Source organism: Tarenaya hassleriana, unplaced genomic scaffold, assembly GCF_000463585.1.
Source record: "Tarenaya hassleriana unplaced genomic scaffold, ASM46358v1 Cleome6, whole genome shotgun sequence".
In the NCBI taxonomy this organism is placed as follows: domain Eukaryota; kingdom Viridiplantae; phylum Streptophyta; class Magnoliopsida; order Brassicales; family Cleomaceae; genus Tarenaya; species Tarenaya hassleriana.
Genome location: NW_010968505.1, coordinates 2,451,449 through 2,471,813, shown reverse-complemented (window position 1 = coordinate 2,471,813; position 20,365 = coordinate 2,451,449). Strand labels below are relative to the sequence as shown.

General features: G+C 37.0%; 4 protein-coding genes and 1 pseudogene across 6 annotated transcripts; 3 read left to right on the top strand and 2 right to left on the bottom strand.

The window, feature by feature from the left end:
• Nucleotides 1–1,192: 1,192 nt before the first annotated feature.
• On the top strand, nucleotides 1,193–5,220 carry LOC104799147 (mechanosensitive ion channel protein 10-like). 2 transcript variants are annotated; one of them, XM_010521527.1, is made up of 6 exons: nucleotides 1,193–1,534; nucleotides 2,138–3,507; nucleotides 3,613–3,733; nucleotides 3,925–4,218; nucleotides 4,332–4,534; nucleotides 4,769–5,220. In XM_010521527.1, the coding sequence occupies exons 1-6, from the start codon at nucleotides 1,421–1,423 to the stop codon at nucleotides 5,004–5,006; spliced, it is 2,340 nt and encodes a 779-aa protein (XP_010519829.1). In that variant the 5' UTR covers nucleotides 1,193–1,420; the 3' UTR covers nucleotides 5,007–5,220. The 2 variants fall into 2 exon arrangements, with proteins under 2 accessions (XP_010519829.1, XP_010519830.1); XM_010521528.1 differs by having other exon boundaries at nucleotides 1,443–1,557.
• Nucleotides 5,221–5,329: 109 nt separating this feature from the next.
• Nucleotides 5,330–5,894, bottom strand: LOC104799148 (cysteine proteinase inhibitor 1-like; the record flags this gene model as incomplete). The annotated part of the gene is made up of 2 exons (XM_010521529.1): nucleotides 5,330–5,419; nucleotides 5,528–5,894. A coding segment is annotated over one exon (216 nt), but the record flags the coding sequence as incomplete, so codon positions are not given.
• A 2,585-nt stretch (nucleotides 5,895–8,479) lies between these two features.
• On the top strand, nucleotides 8,480–10,377 carry LOC104799146 (feruloyl CoA ortho-hydroxylase 2). Its single transcript, XM_010521526.1, has 2 exons — nucleotides 8,480–9,063; nucleotides 9,641–10,377. The coding sequence occupies exons 1-2, from the start codon at nucleotides 8,564–8,566 to the stop codon at nucleotides 10,218–10,220; spliced, it is 1,080 nt and encodes a 359-aa protein (XP_010519828.1). The 5' UTR covers nucleotides 8,480–8,563; the 3' UTR covers nucleotides 10,221–10,377.
• Nucleotides 10,378–12,132: 1,755 nt separating this feature from the next.
• Nucleotides 12,133–14,341, bottom strand: LOC104799145 (annotated as a pseudogene).
• Nucleotides 14,342–14,596: 255 nt separating this feature from the next.
• LOC104799144 (protein DGS1, mitochondrial) lies at nucleotides 14,597–20,078 on the top strand. 2 transcript variants are annotated; one of them, XM_010521525.2, is made up of 16 exons: nucleotides 14,597–14,865; nucleotides 15,092–15,216; nucleotides 15,549–15,856; nucleotides 16,067–16,181; nucleotides 16,282–16,485; nucleotides 16,643–16,780; nucleotides 16,872–17,033; nucleotides 17,158–17,352; nucleotides 17,593–17,693; nucleotides 17,901–17,990; nucleotides 18,219–18,291; nucleotides 18,370–18,398; nucleotides 18,483–18,606; nucleotides 19,039–19,149; nucleotides 19,240–19,340; nucleotides 19,616–20,078. In XM_010521525.2, the coding sequence occupies exons 3-16, from the start codon at nucleotides 15,588–15,590 to the stop codon at nucleotides 19,734–19,736; spliced, it is 1,833 nt and encodes a 610-aa protein (XP_010519827.1). In that variant the 5' UTR covers nucleotides 14,597–14,865; nucleotides 15,092–15,216; nucleotides 15,549–15,587; the 3' UTR covers nucleotides 19,737–20,078. The 2 variants fall into 2 exon arrangements, with proteins under 2 accessions (XP_010519827.1, XP_010519826.1); XM_010521524.2 differs by having other exon boundaries at nucleotides 14,598–14,865; nucleotides 15,552–15,856.
• Nucleotides 20,079–20,365: the final 287 nt, after the last annotated feature.

Below are 20,365 nucleotides of genomic sequence, written 5' to 3'. Positions count from 1 at the left end.
TCTCTCTCTCTCTCTCTCTCTCTCTCTCTCTCTCTCTCTCTCTCTCTCTCTCTCTCAAATGCAAATCATCATGTTGGTTTTGGAACATAAAACCAAATTTGGACAATTTAACATATGAAATAGGACACAAAACCGTCTATTTTACTTCGAATTCGAATATTAAGCTTAAAGAGATGCATATATTTCAAATCATATGATTGATGTCTAATTTAATCTTGATTTTGGTATACTATACTCGATTAACAAAAAAAAAAAACCTTAGATGATATCAACAGCTACATCTCTAAAATTTTATGGTATATATTTGTAAGCGGTTAGACCAGTTTACTTCAATTTGATTTGATTTAGAAAGACTATAAATTGTGGAAAATATATGCACTTATAGAATGATTAACCAAATTATTTTGAACTCAACCGACATTATTCTCTAATAATTTACACAATATAAATATCTGATATCTAAATATATTTAAATCGAATTTTTATTGGGTTTTTTAGTAGCTGTATTTATTTTTTGGTCTACCCAACATTTCTCCAAATGTTTTGGACTGGTCTATAAATTTGATAGCTAATAATAATTTTTTTAAAGGATCATATCATTCTATGTTTTAAAGTCATGTTAGTTGATAAAAAAAAATAATAGAAAAAAACATTCGAGAAAACCAAATCACCATATTTACTACTAATCTCTACAAGTTGCAACTATAATCCGATCTGAAATCAAATTAATGTTTTGTATTAATTGTTATCATAAAAGTATAATAAATTAACCAGAAAAATGTTATATTTATCTCTTAGATTCTAGAATTTTAAACTCTCTCTCTCTCTCTATATATATATATATATATATATAGGAAAATTCACAGTTACATACGTGGTGCGTGGACCGCATGTATTGTCCCCGCCAACCCACCTCCTAGAAACCCTTCAAATCCATGAAAGCTCTGTTTTGTCTATTTCCTATGCACGCGATGAAAGCTCAGCTATCACGAAATATAATAAAAACCTATGTTAATTCAATCCTTTTTTTTTACAAACAAGTGAATTTTTTAGTGATAGACAAGTTACAACATTTTATTAGAGATTACAATTATTTAAGACTTAAATTTATAATATATGTAGTTTTTAAGAAACGCTATTTATAATATAAATATTTATCCTAAACATTTTTTTTTTGTGTTTTTTTGCACAACAAAACCTTCCTTCCTGGGTGTCTTTGTCCGATGATCTTCTGTTTCTTTTTCCTTTTGTTTTTGTGTCTTTGACTCATTTCCTCTGTATTTTTTGTGTGTCTACCAAAGGGCACTGAGTTTCGTGGTTCTTTTGTTGTCATTGTGGCGAATGATGATTCCAACCCATCTTCTCAAGACAGAGAGTGTAGAATCCCCACTACTTCCTTTTCAATGCTCATGTTGATTTCATGATGTATTTCTTCCATGATTTCGCTGTCAAGGTTTTCCACTATATACATAGTGTGAGTGACTCTCTGATGCATAACGTGTCGATCCCTCTGGGAGGTCTTCTGGTGCAAGAGGTGGGTTTTGGTGCGGAGTTATTGTAAGCACGGCCTTGCTTTCCATTTTTGAGTTTTCTCTCTACCCAACTGTATTTTTTTTTATCAGATGTCCGCTAGCTTGTTCTCTCTCGGAAAGTATGAGTTTTTTCCATGGAAAGTATGCGCTTTTTCCATGGAAAGTTTCCAACTTTCACCGGGCCTTCGTTGGACAATTCGTGGGTTTTCCCAGAGGTTCTTGGGTTTGAATCTCTGGATTGGTCTAATGATCTGATCTCTGGTCTTAGGGTTTAGGGTTTGGATTCAGATTTTAGAATTTATACGGAGTTTGGCGTTCGTTGGTTCTCAGTTTCCATCAAACCTCTTATGGATATGCTTATTTTGGGGAAAAGGTGACAACCTTCTCCATTTTGGATGATGATCTTCTGATGAATTATACCTTTACCAGTCTCCATGTTGCTAAAGGTTCTTGATCGATGCTGAGAACTCGTGCATTCCCATCATCGTGTTCTCAGGATTTAGTTACTGAAAGGAGCTACAGTGGTTCCCTTTGTCAAGAACTTGGTGATTTTCAGAGCCACTGGGGACTGGATTGAGCTTTTTACAAATCGTATTCCCTTTCAGGTTGGCATGTCGAATCCACCGGGAGGAGCTGAAGTGGGGATGGCTGAGAGGAAAACCTCCAATGGGGGTGAATTTGTCATCAATGTTTCAGGTCAAGAAGTATCAAAAGATTCGAAACCAGCTAAAGGATTTTCACCAGAGTCTTCAACAAGAGCAGTGCCCTTGAGTTGCCCATCTCCCGAAATCGCCAAGTTCATCAGCAGCCCTCACAAGCCACCCAAAGTGCCAACCACTCCCAAGGAAGGTCTTACTCAGAGGAAATCTCTAACGAGGTCAGTCTACTCAAAGCCCAAGTCCCGGTTCCTGGGAAAAGCTTATTCCCTGGACCCGACGAGTCAGCTAGAAGAGAATGGTGGAACTCTTAGGGACCATTTTGGTTTGGGATCTTTTAATATCGGATCCCCAAACGACAAGTCGGCTAGGGAAACCCCGAATAAAGCAGTTGAAGTTGATGAGAAAGATATAGATGAAGAGATCTACAAGAAGGTTAAGCTGAACAAAGAGAAGAGAGGAAGAGTGAACACTCTAGCTTTGATCGAGTTGGCTGTCTTTGTGAGCATGTTAGGCGCTTTGGTAGCGAGTTTAACCGTTGATGTGCTGAAACGGCAATTCTTTTGGGGATTAGAGGTCTGGAAATGGTGTGTGCTTGCTATGGTGACGTTCAGCGGCATGTTGGTGACGAATTGGTTCATGCATTTCGTCGTCTTCTTGATAGAGACGAACTTTCTTCTTCGGAGGAAGGTGCTCTACTTTGTCCACGGCTTGAAGAAGAGCGTTCAGGTTTTCATCTGGCTAAGTCTGAACCTTGTAACATGGGCGTTGCTGTTCAAACACGGGGTTAAACGCTCGCCTACAGCCACGAAAGTCCTGAACATTATATCGTGGAGCCTTGTTTCGATTCTCATCGGGGCATTCCTCTGGCTGGTGAAGACGTTGTTACTGAAGATCTTGGCTTCGCATTTCAATGTAAACAATTTCTTCGATAGGATTCAAGATTCGATCTTCCATCAATACGTTCTCCAGACCCTTTCCGGGCCTCCACTCATCGAGGAGGCCGAGAGGGTGGGGCAGGAACCGAGCACGGGTCACCTCAGTTTCACAAGTGTCAAAGAAGGGACAAAGGTGAGAGAGAGGAAAGTTATCGATATGGCAAAGGTTCACAAGATGAAGCAAGAGAAGGTTTCCGCCTGGACGATGCGGGTTTTAGTCGAAGCCGTAAGAACTTCGGGTCTCTCAACGATCTCCAACGCGTTGGACGAAACTGCTTACGTTGATGGGAAAGAGCATACCGATAGAGAGATCACTAGCGAAATGGAGGCGGTGGCTGCTGCCTACGATACATTCAAGAATGTTGCTAAGCCGGGGCACGAGTAAGAACCATATCATCGTCATGGTTCTAAGTATTCATATTTGTTCTCTTGGTGATTCTAATAAAAACCGTGGGAATCTCGGGTTTGTCGTCGTTTTCTGTTTAGTTACATCGACGAAGATGACCTGCTGAGATTCATGATCAAGGAAGAGGTAGATCTTGTGCTACCATTGTTCGAAGGCGCCGAGACCGGGAAAATTACAAGAAGAGCTCTTACAGAGTGGGTGGTAAGCCTCTTGAAACACTTTCCGAGTAGAAAAAGAAAGTTTTTCGACCTCTTAACAATCGGGAAAGTGTCGAGATTCAGAATCTCTTCATCTAAGGGTCCTGAAGAATTCAAAGTTTCGATCTTTTTTCTCCAGATGCGCGGTTTCTCATTTTCGATTTTCGCACTAACGCTGTCTCCATATTCCGACAGGTTAAGGTTTACACGAGCCGGAAAGCTCTGGCGCATTCCTTAAGGGACACGAAAACAGCGGTTAAGCAACTGAACAAACTCGTATCCGTGATCTTGATTGTTGTAACAATCGTGATATGGTTGCTGCTTCTTGAGGTAGCGACGACGAAGGTCCTTGTCTTCTTCTCGACCCAATTCGTGGCTCTTGCTTTTATGATCGGAAGCACCTGCAAGAATCTCTTCGAATCCATCGTGTTTGTGTTCGTGATGCACCCTTTCGATGTTGGAGACCGTTGCGTTGTTGATGGCGTTGCGGTAACTCAGACATATTCTTCTTCTTTTTCTCTCTTGGCATCATCTCTTCTGAACCGGAGATATCATCAAATCTGAAAAGACTTCATGTTTTGATCGATTTTTTTTCCCGGCAGATGATGGTTGAAGAAATGAATCTGTTGACGACGGTGTTTCTGAAGCTTGACAACGAGAAAGTGTTCTATCCAAATGCGGTTCTGGCCACCAAACCCATAAGCAATTACTACAGAAGTCCGGAGATGGGAGAAACCGTCGAGTTCTCTATCGCGTTCTCGACGCCGGTCGAGAAAATAGCCAGCCTCAGAGAGAGAATCGCCGTGTATGCATCACGATTTACCCGTCTTCTCTTCTATTCTCTTTTGTTAGATTGGCGCAGAAAAAGGGTATTGACATCATCCAAACGCTTCACCTTCTTGACAAGAATTCAAGAAACCGAATCTTGAATCCAAGGAACCGAAACATACGATGTCTTTTATGTTAACCCGGAAAATGTTTTTACGCAAAAGATCTGATACAAGAATCTACGGGCTTTTTTTCTCCCTTTTTTGATCAGATACCTGGAGCAGAACCCGCAGCACTGGCAACCAACTCACTCAGTGGTGGTGAAAGAGATCGAGAACGTGAACAAACTGAAGATGGCGCTATACAGCAACCACACGATCACGTTCCAAGAATACCGCGAGAGGAACATCAGAAGAACCGAGCTCGTCATGGCCATCAAGAACATGTTCGAGGAGCTTCACATCGATTACAGTCTCCTCCCTCAACAAGTTCAGCTCAGAAGTCAGTAAAAGAAGACAATTGATGAAGAAACGTATTCCCCGGTTAGTGAATCAGTTAGTTGTTTGGAACCGGGTATGGTGCGGTTGGTTTCTTGTTACCCGGTTTAGCTTCTTTAGCCATGTATTGCAGGAGTAAAGTGACGTTGTAAACCGAATCATTTACCAGGTTTATGTTGGTTCGGTTTGTTAGCAATGCAGTAGAATGAGACTCCGGTTACCTCAATGCCACCAACACAAATATATCCTATCGACGGAATATATGATTGGTCTGTATAACCAGGACCCATCTTGCATCTCTGGTCATGGCATAAGTTTTCCTCTCCAGCCTCATTATCTCTTTGCTAAAAACCGGTACCAGAATGTGTTTTAAGTAAACCGGAGTCTGGTTACCAACTAACCAATCGAGCCGGTTCTTTCGTATCCTGTCCACCCAAAAGCAAGGAAAGAAAATTTTGGCAATACACAAACATGAGGTCGTAAAAACACAGAGGAATTATCAATCTTACACAGATCAAGTGTCTGAATTTCACCTCCAGATTCGTTACGATTGATGAAAGACTTGTTCAATCAGAGTTATGGTTGCCATATAGAGCTTCTTCGATCCCGGAGCATAAAACGACGTGCAATACACGTCATGTCATACAAGATCAAAGTAGGAAGGATAGTTACCGAGCGAAAGGCTCAAGCGTGGGAAGGAACGTCATGGAGATGCTTGAATCCCTCCAACTGTTTGAGATTCTCCCAAGTCTTCTCCCAGACCTTGGCCTCGTAGACCTTCTTGGTCTCACCGTCTGCCACCTCCAGGGTGAGATGGTGCATCGTTCCCGCCACCACCTGTGTTTTCGCACCCAGAATTCTCTTGAGCTGCAATGCCGCATTCTGCTCACATGGAAGAGATTATAGAATGAATGAGCCATTCCCCTCTCGGCTTAATGCCCAAACATGCAGATCCTCTTAACGATCATAAAACCAGTCAAATTCATGAATTATTACATAAATCCATGTTCTTTGTTAAACAAGATCATCATGTTTTAGAAACCATGTTCTTCGTGAGACCAAACAGGATTAAGGAAACTGGTTATACTTCCGAACTTAGAAATAACATGAACAATAACCGAAATTCTTTGACTCGATTGAAATGAGAACATCAAAATCCTCAGAACGCCAAACAAAATCACACTCCGTTGTACGATCTCCGTTTCCTTTCGTACGTTTATCGGAGAAATGTCCGTTTCTCATCCGAAATCCATCAGATCCGGCGAACGACAAACCGACTCGGCCAAAATTCCCCGGAGACGAAACGGATAAAGGAAAAGTGGATCATTCAACTTTTTCCTCGTCACCTCCAGTTTACACATTTACGAAAATCTAGGCTAAAAAAATTACCATTCAACTTTTTAGGAAATTATTTTTTTAAAAAACTTAGAAAGTTATTTTAATAAAAAAATCAATGAAAAACTAAAAGATACCTTTTTTTTGTTTTTAAATATTATAAAATTCAAAATTAAAAAATCAAAACTAAAAATTAAAATTTAAAAACTAAAACTAAAAACCCAAAATAAAAATCATCTCCATTCAAAACTCTAATTTAAATGATGAAAAATTATAGTTTTAAAAAAACATTAAGGGTAGAGTTTTTTCGGTTTTTAGAGATTAAAAAATCACTTAATCAAAATTTTAAAAAAGTTAATCTTTTGTAGATTTTAGGTATTTGTTAGTAGACCTTTTTATTTTTATTAAAAATAATTATATAAATTATTCTAAAAATAAAAATACCATCATTTTAAAAATATATATTTTACATTATATTTATGTCTATATAAGAAAATATTCTTAATATTTTTACCATAATTCATATTTAAAAAAAAGTTTTATGAAAAAACAAAATTTGAGATATGTAATTCAAAATTTATTGTTCAAAATATATATTATAATTCAAGATATTGATTTTGAGATAAAATTTGTTAAAGAAAGTGATGCAATAAATGAAGATGATTCATTAGAAGATAAAAATGATGAAAAAAACTAGAATGATACTTCGATTAGGTATATGGAGGGAATTCGAGATGAAATTACAGTAACATTATGGTTTTCTCAATTTTTTTAATTATTGTTATTACTAGTATTAATAAATATGATTTTTGTTTAATAATTAAAACCCTTTTTGATAAATTTTAAATATAAAATCTAAAACGAAAAGCTAAAATATTATTCTTACCAATAAATTTTTTTAAAAACCATAAAAACTACAAAAGGTAAAAACTAAAAACAAAAAATTAAAGCCAAAAACCCATAATAAAAACTACTATCTCTTCTCTGGCCATTTCATTGGATTTATCTCAATCGAAATTATCATAACATTATGAAGTAATTTGATATAGAAATATATAGTTATAAATTTTTTTTAAATCTTAAAAATAATAAGAGAAATCATTTTTTATAAAAAAATTAAACATTTTTATAAATAAAAATCAAATTCAAACGCAAATTGAAACCAATCCAACAAAATAGATGATACAAATTTTTAAAAAACCAATATATTTATTTTTATAAAAAAATCAATTTCAAACGCAAATTGAATCCAATCCAACAAAATAGATGATATAAATTTTTTTAAAAACCAAAATATCTAAACCTTCGCATAAACATACACGAATCGAATCCGAACCCAAATTGGAAATTTTCATATGTAATATTGGTAGGGTTTTTTTTTCCTGATCAATCACTCCAAGCAAGCATACGACAATATTTAAGTATGTTTTAATACCCAAAACACAAATACCTTCAGATTTGTTTACAAAAATTCAGATATTGATTTTATTTCAATTTTTTTGGATATTATTCGGTTATACTAAAATTTTAGGAGAAACGTAAAAAACATTAACTATATGTACTAAAACAATTTTAACATTATATTTTAAAAAATAGAACAATAATTCCTCAAGTTTTCAAATTTCCCTAAATAAAAGCAAAACTAACTTTTTTATCAAATAAATACTAAACTTTATTGTTGTTCCATAAATAAATCTGAACTTTTAAAACCATATTATATTTAACATTATCTGTCACGTAATAAACAAATAACATGTCGTATTTTAATTAAAAAATCTAAAAAATAATTAATAAAAAATATATAATATATATTTTAAACTACAAAACGTTGTACGGCGGCCGAAAAATCAACAACGACGACACTTCTTCCTTCCGCTTATTCTTCTAAGCAAAAAAAACGTTGTAAGCGTTCGCGTTTGGCGTTTTCTTGGGAAAAAAATTCCACGACTCCGCCAAGAGTATCCATATATATAATAAGTAATATAAAATTGGTTTGCCCGCTGTCAAATAAAATTTCTGACGAAATATTAAATGTCCCAATCAATGCCACCTCGACACATGATTTTTTTATTATTGGGATCTTAGGTTGACATGGGAAGACACCAAGAAAGAGGCGCTGCTGCTCTCTGTCTTCTGTCTTGGTGTATAAATCTACCAAACCTTCTTCATCTCTCTCTACAAACACTTGTTTTCGATACCCTTTTGTTTAAGGAAAAAAAAAAACGAAGCCCTAAATGGCCGATCGTAACGGCGCCGTCGACGTAACGGAGTTCGTCGTCAACCAACGTAACGGCGTTAAGGGCCTCGTCGACGTAGTATCCCCAAAATCGCTCCCTCCCCAGTACGTCCAACCACCGGAGGAGCTTCTCTCCGCCGGAAATATCCTCGCCCCCGGATCATCTCCGGTGAACGTCATCGATGTCTCGGACTGGACGGACCCTCGCGTGGCGGAGGAGATCTGCGAGGCCGCGTCCACTCGCGGGTTCTTCCAGATCGTGGGACACGGGATCCCGGCGGAGGAGCTGCACGCGCTGAGGGCGGCGGCGCGTGGGTTTTTCGGGTTGGCGGCGGAGGAGAGGAAGAGGTACTGGAGGGGGGATTCGGTGTCGGAGACGATGTGGATGACGACCAGCTTCAATCCGTACGAGGAGCAAGTGCTGGAGTGGAGGGACTTTGTCAAGTTCGAGTATCCTGAGACTGAGGACTCCGCTGCCACGTGGCCCTCTGTCTGCAAGTAAGATTCTTGCCTCTTGGACGATTATTTACGCACGTGCGCGGTCAGCATAGGCGATGGGTTTGCACTTTGGATAATCAGTTTTGAAGAGGTTTTCTAAATCTTTGATAAAATTGTCAGCGTATTTTTCCATTAACATTTTTTTACATGGTATTTACAGATATTGCAACGTATACAATCAGTTATAATTTTAATAAATATATTATAATACAAACGGAATATTCCACCTAAATTACTCAACTTTGCAAAAAAAATATAGATATAATACTAAAATTTTAAATTTCTAAGATATAATATAAATTTGCTACAAAATTCCATAAATAATATGAAAATGTTGTAACTGATGTGACAAATCGAGAATATAAAATGACTTTCTAGGAGAGATGTTATATCATATTTATAAAAAAACTAAAAACATGACAAAAATAATAAACTAAAAAATATTTACATACGTGTATATATATATATATATGCATATGACACTTTTAAAAGATTTATAGACTAATTTCATAACGGATTAATTAAGTGATAGTTTTTTTTCACACGATTTGTCTTTTTTTTAAAAAAAATTGTCCAGGGAACAAGTGATAGAACATTTCAAGAGGATCAGACCAATAGCCAAGAAAATGCTAAGCATACTGATGATCAAGTTAAACTCGAACATGGACGACGACCAAGAAAGAACCCTAATGGGGACACTGAGGATGAACTTCAACTACTATCCCGAATGTCCGAACCCTGAACTCGCCGCAGGAGTCGGCCGCCATTCCGACATCAACACTCTCACCATTCTCCTCCAAGACGACGTCGTAGGCGGCCTCTACGCCCGGGCCACTGAGCATGGCGACAAATGGATCCAGGTTCCTCCCGTCGAGGATGCCCTCCTCGTCAACATCGGAGATGTACTGCAGATTCTTAGCAACGATCGGTACCGGAGCGTCGAGCATCGGGTGACGCCTAACCGAGTCAGCCGGGTTTCAATCCCGGTTTTCTGTGGACCGGTTAACGATTCGGTTATCGAACCGTTGAGGGAGGCGTTAGAGAAGGGAGAGATGCCGAGGTATAAGAAGATAGTGTATTCGGATTACTTGAAGTCTTTCTTTGGCAAGCCTCATGACGGGAAGAGAACCATGGAATCGATCAGGATTGTATCGTGAAATTTCTGTAACCAAACGTTCATCAACATGGTTATGATCATAGTTATTATTAAAATGTATGTTCGGTTATGTCGGTTTGGTTTGGTTTGGTTTGGTTATTGATAAAGGAACATGTTTCTCAACTTTATTGAGAGAAAAAGTTTGTTTCGATGTTTGAATATGATATTGGAATTTGATTTTTTTTCGTTAATCTCTTTGGTTTTCCGTATTTTTCTTTTGCTTGGAATCAATTTCAATTACCCAACCATTTTTTAATTAAAATCGTCACCCAAAAATTACAAAAATAAACAAATTAAACGACCAGCCATCACCGATCATTGCCCCAAAACAATGTGTTTTCATTAAGCATAATTAATGATAACTGGTTATTATTTACGGCCGACAAAAATCATTATTAGGATTAGGATTTGACCTACTCAAAGGCGCGAAAAGAGTTGTCTGTGACGGTTTTTATAACATTTTATAAAAGGATATGCAAATTGTTTTTTTTAGAATTAGTTGTGTCATATTTTAAACAAAAAAAAGGGAGAAAAACTCATATTATTATCTCAACTTTATAAAATATATCAAATAAATCCGGTACAATAAACTGAGTCAGTATTATATTGGATTTATTATTATTTTGAACCGATTTTATTAAACTGAATTTATTAAATCTGGTTCTACATACATAGTACAAAATTATGACATATCTTGACATCTCATCGCTAAGTAAGATTCTATAATAGTATTAGCGTATAATTTTATAATAGTATTACTTTGATCAATTTACGTTAAAAATAAATATGACACTTTTAAATAATTTTAAAAATTATTAAGTCATTTTTTTAAATTTAAAAATAATTAGAGACATTAGAAGGTATAAAAATTATTTTTTCACCAAATTTCAAATTTGAGAATTTTCAGAAATTTTTTTTTATATTTTAATTTATAAAATCGATAACAATTATCAATTTTAACTCTAACGACGACATATAAGTTGGATGTTATATAAAAAACGGAACTTATAAAAACGATAACAATTCACAGCCTCAACTCTAACAACGGTATATAAATTAGAGGTTTATTCCAACATAAAAAATGAATAGAGGTTGTAAATTATTTTTGATTTCGTGAGTTAAAGTATCTATTTGAAATTTTTTAATATTTGAAATATCAATTTATAATATTTTATCATCTAAATATTAATTACATAACAATATAAAAAATATTAATTACATAAAATTAAAAGTTTTAAATATTTATTTAGTATATTTTATAACGTATTTAATATTTTTCCAAAAAAAAAAACTGGGATACAAAAATCAACGAAACTTTCGTCATTGGGTTAGCGATAGACTTGGCATGTTTCTAACGAATAACATGACATAAAATAGAGACAAGTGGGGTACACAAATCAAGGAAGCCATATACTCCAACGATATATTATTGCCAACTGCACAGTTTATAGTACCCAGGAGCAGGTGGTCCCTACGGGAACGATGAAGATCGGATTCATTTAATCTCGTGATTCACGACTGGTTAATTCCAACGATAATAATAATGATGATGATGATGATGATAATAGTAATAATAATGATGATGATATCAAATCAAATTTTTGTTGTTGTTTTAGTTTCTATTTATTTGAACCCATACCTAAACCCTGAATACGACCAAATCTTTTGATTCGGTTGCTTTCTCGCTTAACGAGTTAACGTCGTCGTATCATAGGATCCATCTACCCTTCCGTATAACCTTTCGTATTTCCTATTTTTTTAGAGTAAATTTGCTCAAATTCACCAAAAAATTATTTACGACGTATATTTTTTTTTTGTTTTTATAATATATATTTTTCCTATAAATTATATGTATATATATATCCATGGACATAGCAAATCATAAAAACATAATTTGATCTTATGGTATTTATGAAATAAACAAGAATTTGAACCAATAAAATTAAGGATGCTCACTGTTAAATTTACTTACAGATAAAAAGATCCAGAAAGAATTGCTTTTGCCTGAAGTCAATCCTTCCTTGTATGCCTTTCCCATCTGCAACCTTTTGGGTTTAGCTTCCTTCTCAGGTTTGCCTGAAGTGTGGGAGAGATTCATCCCCAATACTCTCACTCTCAGGTCGGTGCCTTGTTCAAGCATGAAGAAGCTAAGCTTGTTTTCATACGAATCATCATCACGATGCTAACTCCATTGTACTTAAAATGCCATTCCGCTCCCGAGAGCAATGGCACAAGCTTACAAGCTGGATTTGCCATCCGCAGTTCGAAGCATTTCTTGTTTATATATGCCACTCCCAGTGCCTCCTTCACCATGTTAATGTTTGGATGAGAAATTTGACTTTTTAGTATGCTCCAACGTTATCAGGAAACTGATCGACATCAATCACAGGATGTCCCTTTCTTGAAAGATCAGACAATAATTCAGAATTAGGACCGATAAAGATGTGGTTTCGAGTATTAAGCTTCTCAAAATGGCAGAGCAGATTCCTTGTGAACATCTCTTTCGCATAATGTAGACTCACGAGCAGATTGGTTTTCTGACTTTTACGGAAGAAGAGTCCCAAGTTCATCCGAATTTCTTACTACTCTGCCGGGAACAACTTCTCTGAAACAGAAACCATACCACTTAAGGTTGCTCAGAGGTTGCAGTTTCAGAAAGTTGGATTCAAACGAACCTTCATCCAGTAACCATGAATCTGGCCCCACGATTTTTTCATAGTTAACACCAGCATCCCGACGAGAGACAATGCTCTCTCATTTTGAAAGTTGGTGTAGATGTTAAAATAGCAACGAGAATGAATAAACTTTATGAACCAGGGTGTCCATATTTGTTCCCCCATCTTCTTGTACCATCCAGTCGTCACCTAAGCAGAATCCCAATTTTTAATTCCAAGGAAAGACGTATAACTAGAAGTTGAATAACGCAAAACCATGAAGAAGTAAGAACGAGAAGTTACCATGCCATCGAGTATAGGCTTGGTGCCTTTTACCTTGTGATCATCATACCATAAAATCTGAACTCTTTCCACGGTTTTGGGAAGAGAAGCTGTCCCCACGTTCCAACCAACTGATACAAGAAAATCCTAGTACCAGGACCTAGACGAAACTTATTTCCATGTTTATCTGTGATTGGCCATAAAATTTATCTGAGAGTCACAACATTACGAACATGGCTACGAAATTACGAATCGCAACCACGCACATTCCCACCTCTTTCTTACTCTTAAAACTTACAACTCTGTCATCCACTTCGTTTTTCTCTTATTAATAAGGCTTTATGAACAAAATATATCATCCTAGTTACCAGTAGACCTAACGATGGAGAAGTTGCACTCCCTTCTCCTTCAACCTATCTCCTCGTAACCACTAATATCCGAGATTTTGTTCCACTCCAATCCGAAAGAAAAAAACACCGATCAATCAAAATGTTGCACGAATTATGATTAACCCTAAACTTCAAATGTGAATTTCACGAAGATGATTCGAGCACTTGCCACAATCGGTAATTCTGAAAAGTGTAACGCACAATGGTACCTGGATGGAACGAACCTTGGTCGTTGGAGCGAAGCTCCATAGATAGAATGGCTGAAATTGGACGCATCGTGGTAGTAATTACGAATCACGCTCTCCAAAAATCTGTAATAGAGCGGAGAAACCTCCAGATCATCTTCAACGACGAACGCAAACTCGTTATCAGAGCTCGGCCACCAAGCCTCCAACCACTGCGCCTGCAATCCGACGTTGTCTGTCGGTAGTGAACCACTTTTCCCCCAAATCTCCACTCAAACACATCCACGAACTCGAGAATCTCCCTCACGCCCTTCAAGTTGTCCTCCGCCAGAGTATCGTTCCTAGCGAGGGAGAAATGGTCGATGTATACGTGGAGGCGAACGCGTCCGGTCGCGGCGGCGGCGGCGCCGTAGTCCGCATCGGCGAGAGAGCGTAGGCAACGGGAGAGGGAATGGAGGCGATTGAATGTGAGCACCTTGATGAGGAATGTGAAGGGAGAGACGTCGCCGGAATTTCGACGGAATCATCCGATAGAGGGGAAGGCAGTGACAAAAGTGTAATTTTCTGTGACGAAAGGGGCAAATGTGTACTTGTACGGTCTCGTGTTATACTCTGTTTCTAAACGGGATTTGAAGATATCCTGCAAAGCTTTTCTTGATCAAGATTTTAGGGCAAGATTCCATGATCAGTAGTGTTTTTTAAATTTATATTCGGAACGCCATTGGCCAATGTTGTTTAAAAATAAACCTAATTGATTCTTATATTAGATTAATAACAAATTCTAGATAATAAATACATAAAATTTATAATTTTCATAATAATACATAAACTTTTCCTCTTCCCATATTAAGTTATATCCAAAAAACTAAATCTCCAATTTCCCCCGTCCCTCATTGCTTACAGCTCTCAAACCCTAAGTATTTATTTTCTTGCTCTCTCTCTCTCTCCCTCTCGAATTTATTCGATCTCCGTCTATTATCAGTTACTGCGAATCAAAATCGGGCGGGAAATCGGATGCCAAGAGCGATCTCCGTTTTTCATCTCTGCGATTTAGGGTTTCTACACCAGCGCGCGAGAGAGGGATTCGTTTGATGCAGTGGTTAGAGCTGTGGAAAACGATCTGGCTTTTGAAACGTGTATGCCGGCGGCTTGCTCCTGCTTCGATTTCTTTTTTTCTCCTACTGTTCGAATTGAATCCGCGTTCTGATTATCTTGTCGTTTTTGGGTTCTGATTCCTCTGTGTGTGTATGTAGTGATAAACGAACCAGTGATAAAGTGATAATCTCGTAGCCATTGCATTGTTTGGGCTTATGTTGGGTGATTCGGACAGTATCTAATCTTAATTTGCTTTTCGTGTTTCAGATTGGTCCTTGGCATGTCAACGGTTCTTTGATCGTCTCCTATCGTTGGCTGTAAACTGCTATTGATAATGGGAAACAGTTTCACCATCAATAACGAAATGGAATCTGAAGGCTCGAAATTTGGAGGTAAATTTTGTTTGAAAGCCTCCCATTTCTCTTAAGTTCTATTCGTTTTTTTGGGTTATGGAGCATTGGGAGTTTGTGCAAAAAATAAAGTATCTCCCCGATGGGAATAGGATGTAAAATAAGAAAGGAACAGATATGATCAAGCAAGGAAAATGAGACATGAAAATAGGAAAAAAAATCGATGTTGTGATGCACTAGTTAAGCTAAAGCTCTCTATCATCAACTGTTAATCTTCTCCATTTTGTTATGATGGAACGGTGAGTGAATCTTTAGCTGGAGTTTTTCCTTACAATAACCTTATTTCAACATGTTGTTATGTCATTGGGCTGCAGCAGATCTGAGAGAATAGGGTGGCGCTTTCGACTAATTGCATGAACAGTGATTTTCTTCCTCTTCGTATTCCAATGGAATCTCAACCTCAGGCCACAGAGCAATCATCATCGCCCCCGCCAGCAAATTCTGAAACCCTAGTGTCCTTTTACTCCTATTATTTGTGGAATCGATTCGCTTCTCTGATTCCTTCTTCGGGTTTCAATTTTCTCGGGAAATTCTCTAATAAATATCGCCAAACAAATACAAGAAGACGACGACAACACTTCCTTCCACTTCCTCTACCCTCCGATTATCCAGATTCTTATGCGTAAGATTCTATCATTTCATCTGGTTGTTGATTCTTTTGAGAGTATCTAAAAATAAATGGACTGGGTTTTCTTTTATCAATTCAATTTTTTTACTAGTTCTGTATCACTTGTGTAATTGTCAGTTCTTCGTTAATTTGTATTTTGTGTTAAATGATTGTGTTTTGATGAAGAATAATCTGAAATTACAATGTACCGATTGTTACACGCAGGGCCTCGTCGGAGATATCCAGAATTTATGATGTTTTGGCGGATATAATGGCTTACTTCCTCTCGAATTTGCACGATATACAGAAGAGTTTGCAATTTTGGCAATCTAGAGTCGAGGTGAATGAACAAGTCTCACTAAGATCTACTTTTTGTTAACCGGAATCTGGTAGTAAGTCTAATTGGTTTTTTGCTCTTCTTTTCGTCATATTGAGTATAGGATTCCGATGCTCGGAAAGCATATTTCATGATTTTCGAGAGAGGTCCCATGGCTTTTTTTGATGAGACTGTAAAATTCGTGCACAAAAGTCTTGGCGAGGGATTTGCAACGCGTCATCTGTGTCAATCAGCTTCGTCTCACATGTCCGAGAGGATAAGGGTCTTGATGGAATTAAGATGTGCACTTGCTTCCTTTCTTGCTCAGGTTGTGATTAACTCAAGTAATCAACTAACTTCATTGATTTCATTCTGTGAACCGTTAGTATATTGTGCATGATTCATTTTGGTAAATTTACTGTATTTTATGTTTATGTGGTGTTATTTTAGGTATATATTTACTAATATCATTTTCTGTACTATAGCTCTATGTTGAGATGGATAAATGCGGGACAGATTCCCTGAAGAATCCAGAAAAGTCTTTGACATCATTATTGGCCATTATAAATGGATTGTTTTTGAACTTGGAGGCATCAATCCGCCATTTGCATGCTGAGCGTGAGGTATTTACATTGAACATTTACTTTTAATATTAATGGGTTAGTAGTGTATTACTTCATCATGTGTATTGATTCTTGTCTAATGTATTTGCAGTCTAATTCTCCGGTCGATGGAAGTTGCTCAATGCCTCTTGTATTCGATAATATCCCAGAAGTTAATCAAGAAGGGTCCCAATGGACCGATTGTGAACTCAAAGATGCTATCAATGTGATATATAAGAACTTGGAGAAACTTGAATCATATTTATCATTTACGGTAAGTGATGGTAGTTTTACAATGACTTGTGTGCTTCTAAACAAAAAATCATTATATAATGAAACACGACTTTTGTTGGAAACTAATAAATTGAGTTTTCTTGCTTGTGATTCTCTCTAATTAGGTTGGAAAGCATCGAAAGCCAAAGAAAATAACCCTATATTGGGTTCGGTATACTTGTGGTGCGGTTGGATTCGGTGCTCTTTCTATATGGCTACTACGCCATAGTAGGTTGATGGGAAGTTCTGATATTGATAATTGGATTCGTGATGCAAAGGAAGCAACAACGATTTTCTTTAGTGATCATGTTGAGCAACCGGTTTGTTTTCATCACATTCTATACTTACGTTAGAGCACTTCAAGAATTTTTATGTTAGTCCAAATGATTTCACATAAAATATCAATTGGAACAAACAAAATATAAAGATTTTGGGTTCATATATGAATTTGACGTTCAGTTGACACCTTACTCGAATAGTTGAAGTATTATTGTTATAAGCCTTGTTACTTGAAATGTTTATAGTGCAAAAGATTTTGAATTAGTTTCTCTTTTGCACAGTTGCTTGCTATTAGGGATGAACTTTTCGATACTTTCCGTAAAAGGCACAAAGGTGTTATGGAAATTGAAGAAGTGCAATTGACTCAAGACTCCCTACATAGGTTGATATTCTACCCTTGGTGCTTTCATGTTTGAGTTTAGATAATATGGTCATGTGGAAATAATAACTCTTGTTTTGTGAATAGTCAATGTTCAAACAGTTGTGGCCAACAAATCTCTAAAATCTACCGCTTTTCTATTTTTTCTTGATCGTTACACTATCATACTCATCTATCTTTGATGTGGGCTAATCTGTTGTTGTTTTACAGAATGCTTATGAACTTTTGTGAGCAGACATCACGTGAAAAACACCCAGAAAATGCATCTGACCAGCAGATGCTTGAAGTTGTGATGAACCGGTAAAACTCTCAACAATTTATTTTTGATGACATTCCGAATGAATTTAAAGAAACGAAAAAAATCGAGGCTACCTAGTACCTATTTGGACGACAAGCTTTAAATCTTGGTTATTGACTAATTATTATGGATGATATTCTATGCCCACACTTGTCTTCAGACGCCATATATCTGTGAAGTTTATTTTAACTTTCTTTCCCTCACAATTATACTGGACTGTGTAAATACAGATACGAAAAAGAACTGGTTCACCCTATTCATAATCTTCTAGGCGGAGAGCTTGCTCGTGCTCTACTTATACAGGTAATACATGTTTCTTTGTGACAGGTTATGTTTACATTATGTAAGCTCATGTTTACGTGAGAATTGTCTTTCTTTCAGGTCCAAAAGCTTAAACTAGATATCGAAACGTAAGTTCAATAAACCTATAGCTTAGAATTAGTTAGATTATACGTCTTGTCCATGTCTTATCGCGTGAATTGTTTCTATTGCAGGGCAATGCTTGAATTGGATCAGATTCTCCGGGCAAACGAAATAAACTTTGCTATTCTGGCTGCATTACCTGCATTCTTTCTCAGCCTTATCATGTTCACGTTGTTCCGGACATGGCTCAAAAAGGTGAGAAAATGTACTAATAAAATCAAACCAATTACACTAATTATATCTGACTCTGGTTTATGATGAAACTATAGTCTTTGTTCCATGTATATTCGGTTCAAGATTTTAAAACAATGAGAGAGTTTACTCATGCATAATAATTGTTTTTTTTTTTCTATTGTTATCTATGTTGTTAATTGTTTTGATTCTGTGTTTCACAGGCCTCGACAAAATATTCTTTTAATTTCATGTACTTATCTGGAATCGCTCGAATTGCCGGAGTTTTGCTGTCGTTAACAACCACCGTCCCCAACAGAGGAAAGGAGGAAAGGGGCGAGGTCGCGAGGGAACGAGAGACAAGGCAAGCAAGGTGGCGATGAAAGGGTTTGGTTTTTTGGGAACAAAATGGAGTGGGAGGTCGTCAAACTTGGGTAATTCAACCATACATAACAGGATAGCAGAGCAGTAGGAAGAGGAAGAATTGCTCGTATCCACAGGAGACTGCTCGTCATCGAGATCGAGAAGAGAATCATGGAGCACCAAAGCTGCGTAGAACAAGGACGTGTATGTTGTCGAATTTAGTGTTTCTGTCCATTCTTGAGAAAATTCTTTTCCAAAAGTTTTTTTTTAAATCCTTTCTTGATTCTTCCACAGGAAAAGGATGCGGAATGCATGTTTGGATTGGTAATATACAACCTCGACCGTCTATACCGGGTTGTTGAGAGGCATGCTAGAGCAACCGGCGAATGGGATTTGTAAGTTTTTTCCCCGATAAACCCGTAAAATATAAACTTTCTAGAAGACACTGGCATCACCATTTTCACCGTCACAACTTGTATCTAAAATGCCTAAAACCACATTGGTTGTCCACTAAATAGGCTTCTATTCTGCGGATTTAAAGGTAATTAGTTGGTTGTGACATGATACTAAGTCTCTGTGGGAGATAAAATGATATTTCTTGGGCTTTCTCATTAAGTGCATTTTTCAGTTGGCATATAAACTAACTGATGTGTATATAATAAATCCACAGATTGAAGCAGGAGCTAATCGAGTTGGGAAACCCGCAACTGCCATCATCGTATAAGCTCGGAGTCACTCGGCGCCTAGTCGGGGTGTACGACTGCTTGCTTCCTCCGCTAAAGCGGCAGTAACATCTTTCTCCCGTCTCTCGTCTCTTTTTATTATTATTTTTTCTTCCCGAAAGGCAACAAAATCTTTCTGAAAACGCGACATGGTCGTGGAATCTTCGAGCGGAACATCTCGGGTTAAGGATGACCGGCAGGTTTAAGGTGGGTGAAAAATCGGCAATGGGAACAATTTACCGGAATCGTTGTCACTCTTCATTTGAGCATCTTATGATTGTTGTTTGTTGCCTCCACCAAATGTGAAATCACAGGATGGTGGGATCATTTGCTGAATGCGAAAAAAAGAAGTTAATTTGCACCAAAAAAATTGATTTTACCAATAATACTCGATGATATTTATTTTTCTTATTATTTTTTCACATTTTTCTACGTAGGTATTTTACGTACCTTTCTTTTTTGGTCTTTCTACTATCTACTTTTTCATCTTGTTGGCCACTGTTGCCACCATCGCTGCTAACATATTTTTTTCTGTAATTTTTATAGTACATTTATTTATTTATTTTTTCTTTGGGCTGTCTCTATTAATATATTTTCGACGACACCAACAAAAAACAATAACATAAAAAATCTAACGATATCCACTATTAATATTTGTTGATACCACTACATCGAAACTAAAAAAAATTAAAAATGAT

What these genes read in the sequence shown, in the direction of transcription:
- LOC104799147 (XM_010521527.1), top strand. Translation starts at nt 1,421, where the DNA reads ATGATGTATTTCTTCCATGATTTCGCTGTCAAGGTTTTCCACTATATA. An exon ending in GTTGCTAAGCCGGGGCACGA is followed by an intron (nt 3,508 to 3,612) that starts GTAAGAACCATA and finishes TTTTCTGTTTAG; the next exon opens with TTACATCGACGAAGATGACC. An exon ending in GCGTTGTTGATGGCGTTGCG is followed by an intron (nt 4,219 to 4,331) that starts GTAACTCAGACA and finishes TTTTCCCGGCAG; the next exon opens with ATGATGGTTGAAGAAATGAA.
- LOC104799146 (XM_010521526.1), top strand. Translation starts at nt 8,564, where the DNA reads ATGGCCGATCGTAACGGCGCCGTCGACGTAACGGAGTTCGTCGTCAAC. An exon ending in ACGTGGCCCTCTGTCTGCAA is followed by an intron (nt 9,064 to 9,640) that starts GTAAGATTCTTG and finishes AAAATTGTCCAG; the next exon opens with GGAACAAGTGATAGAACATT.
- LOC104799144 (XM_010521525.2), top strand. Translation starts at nt 15,588, where the DNA reads ATGAACAGTGATTTTCTTCCTCTTCGTATTCCAATGGAATCTCAACCT. An exon ending in ACTCAAGACTCCCTACATAG is followed by an intron (nt 17,694 to 17,900) that starts GTTGATATTCTA and finishes GTTGTTTTACAG; the next exon opens with AATGCTTATGAACTTTTGTG. An exon ending in CTTAAACTAGATATCGAAAC is followed by an intron (nt 18,399 to 18,482) that starts GTAAGTTCAATA and finishes TTTCTATTGCAG; the next exon opens with GGCAATGCTTGAATTGGATC.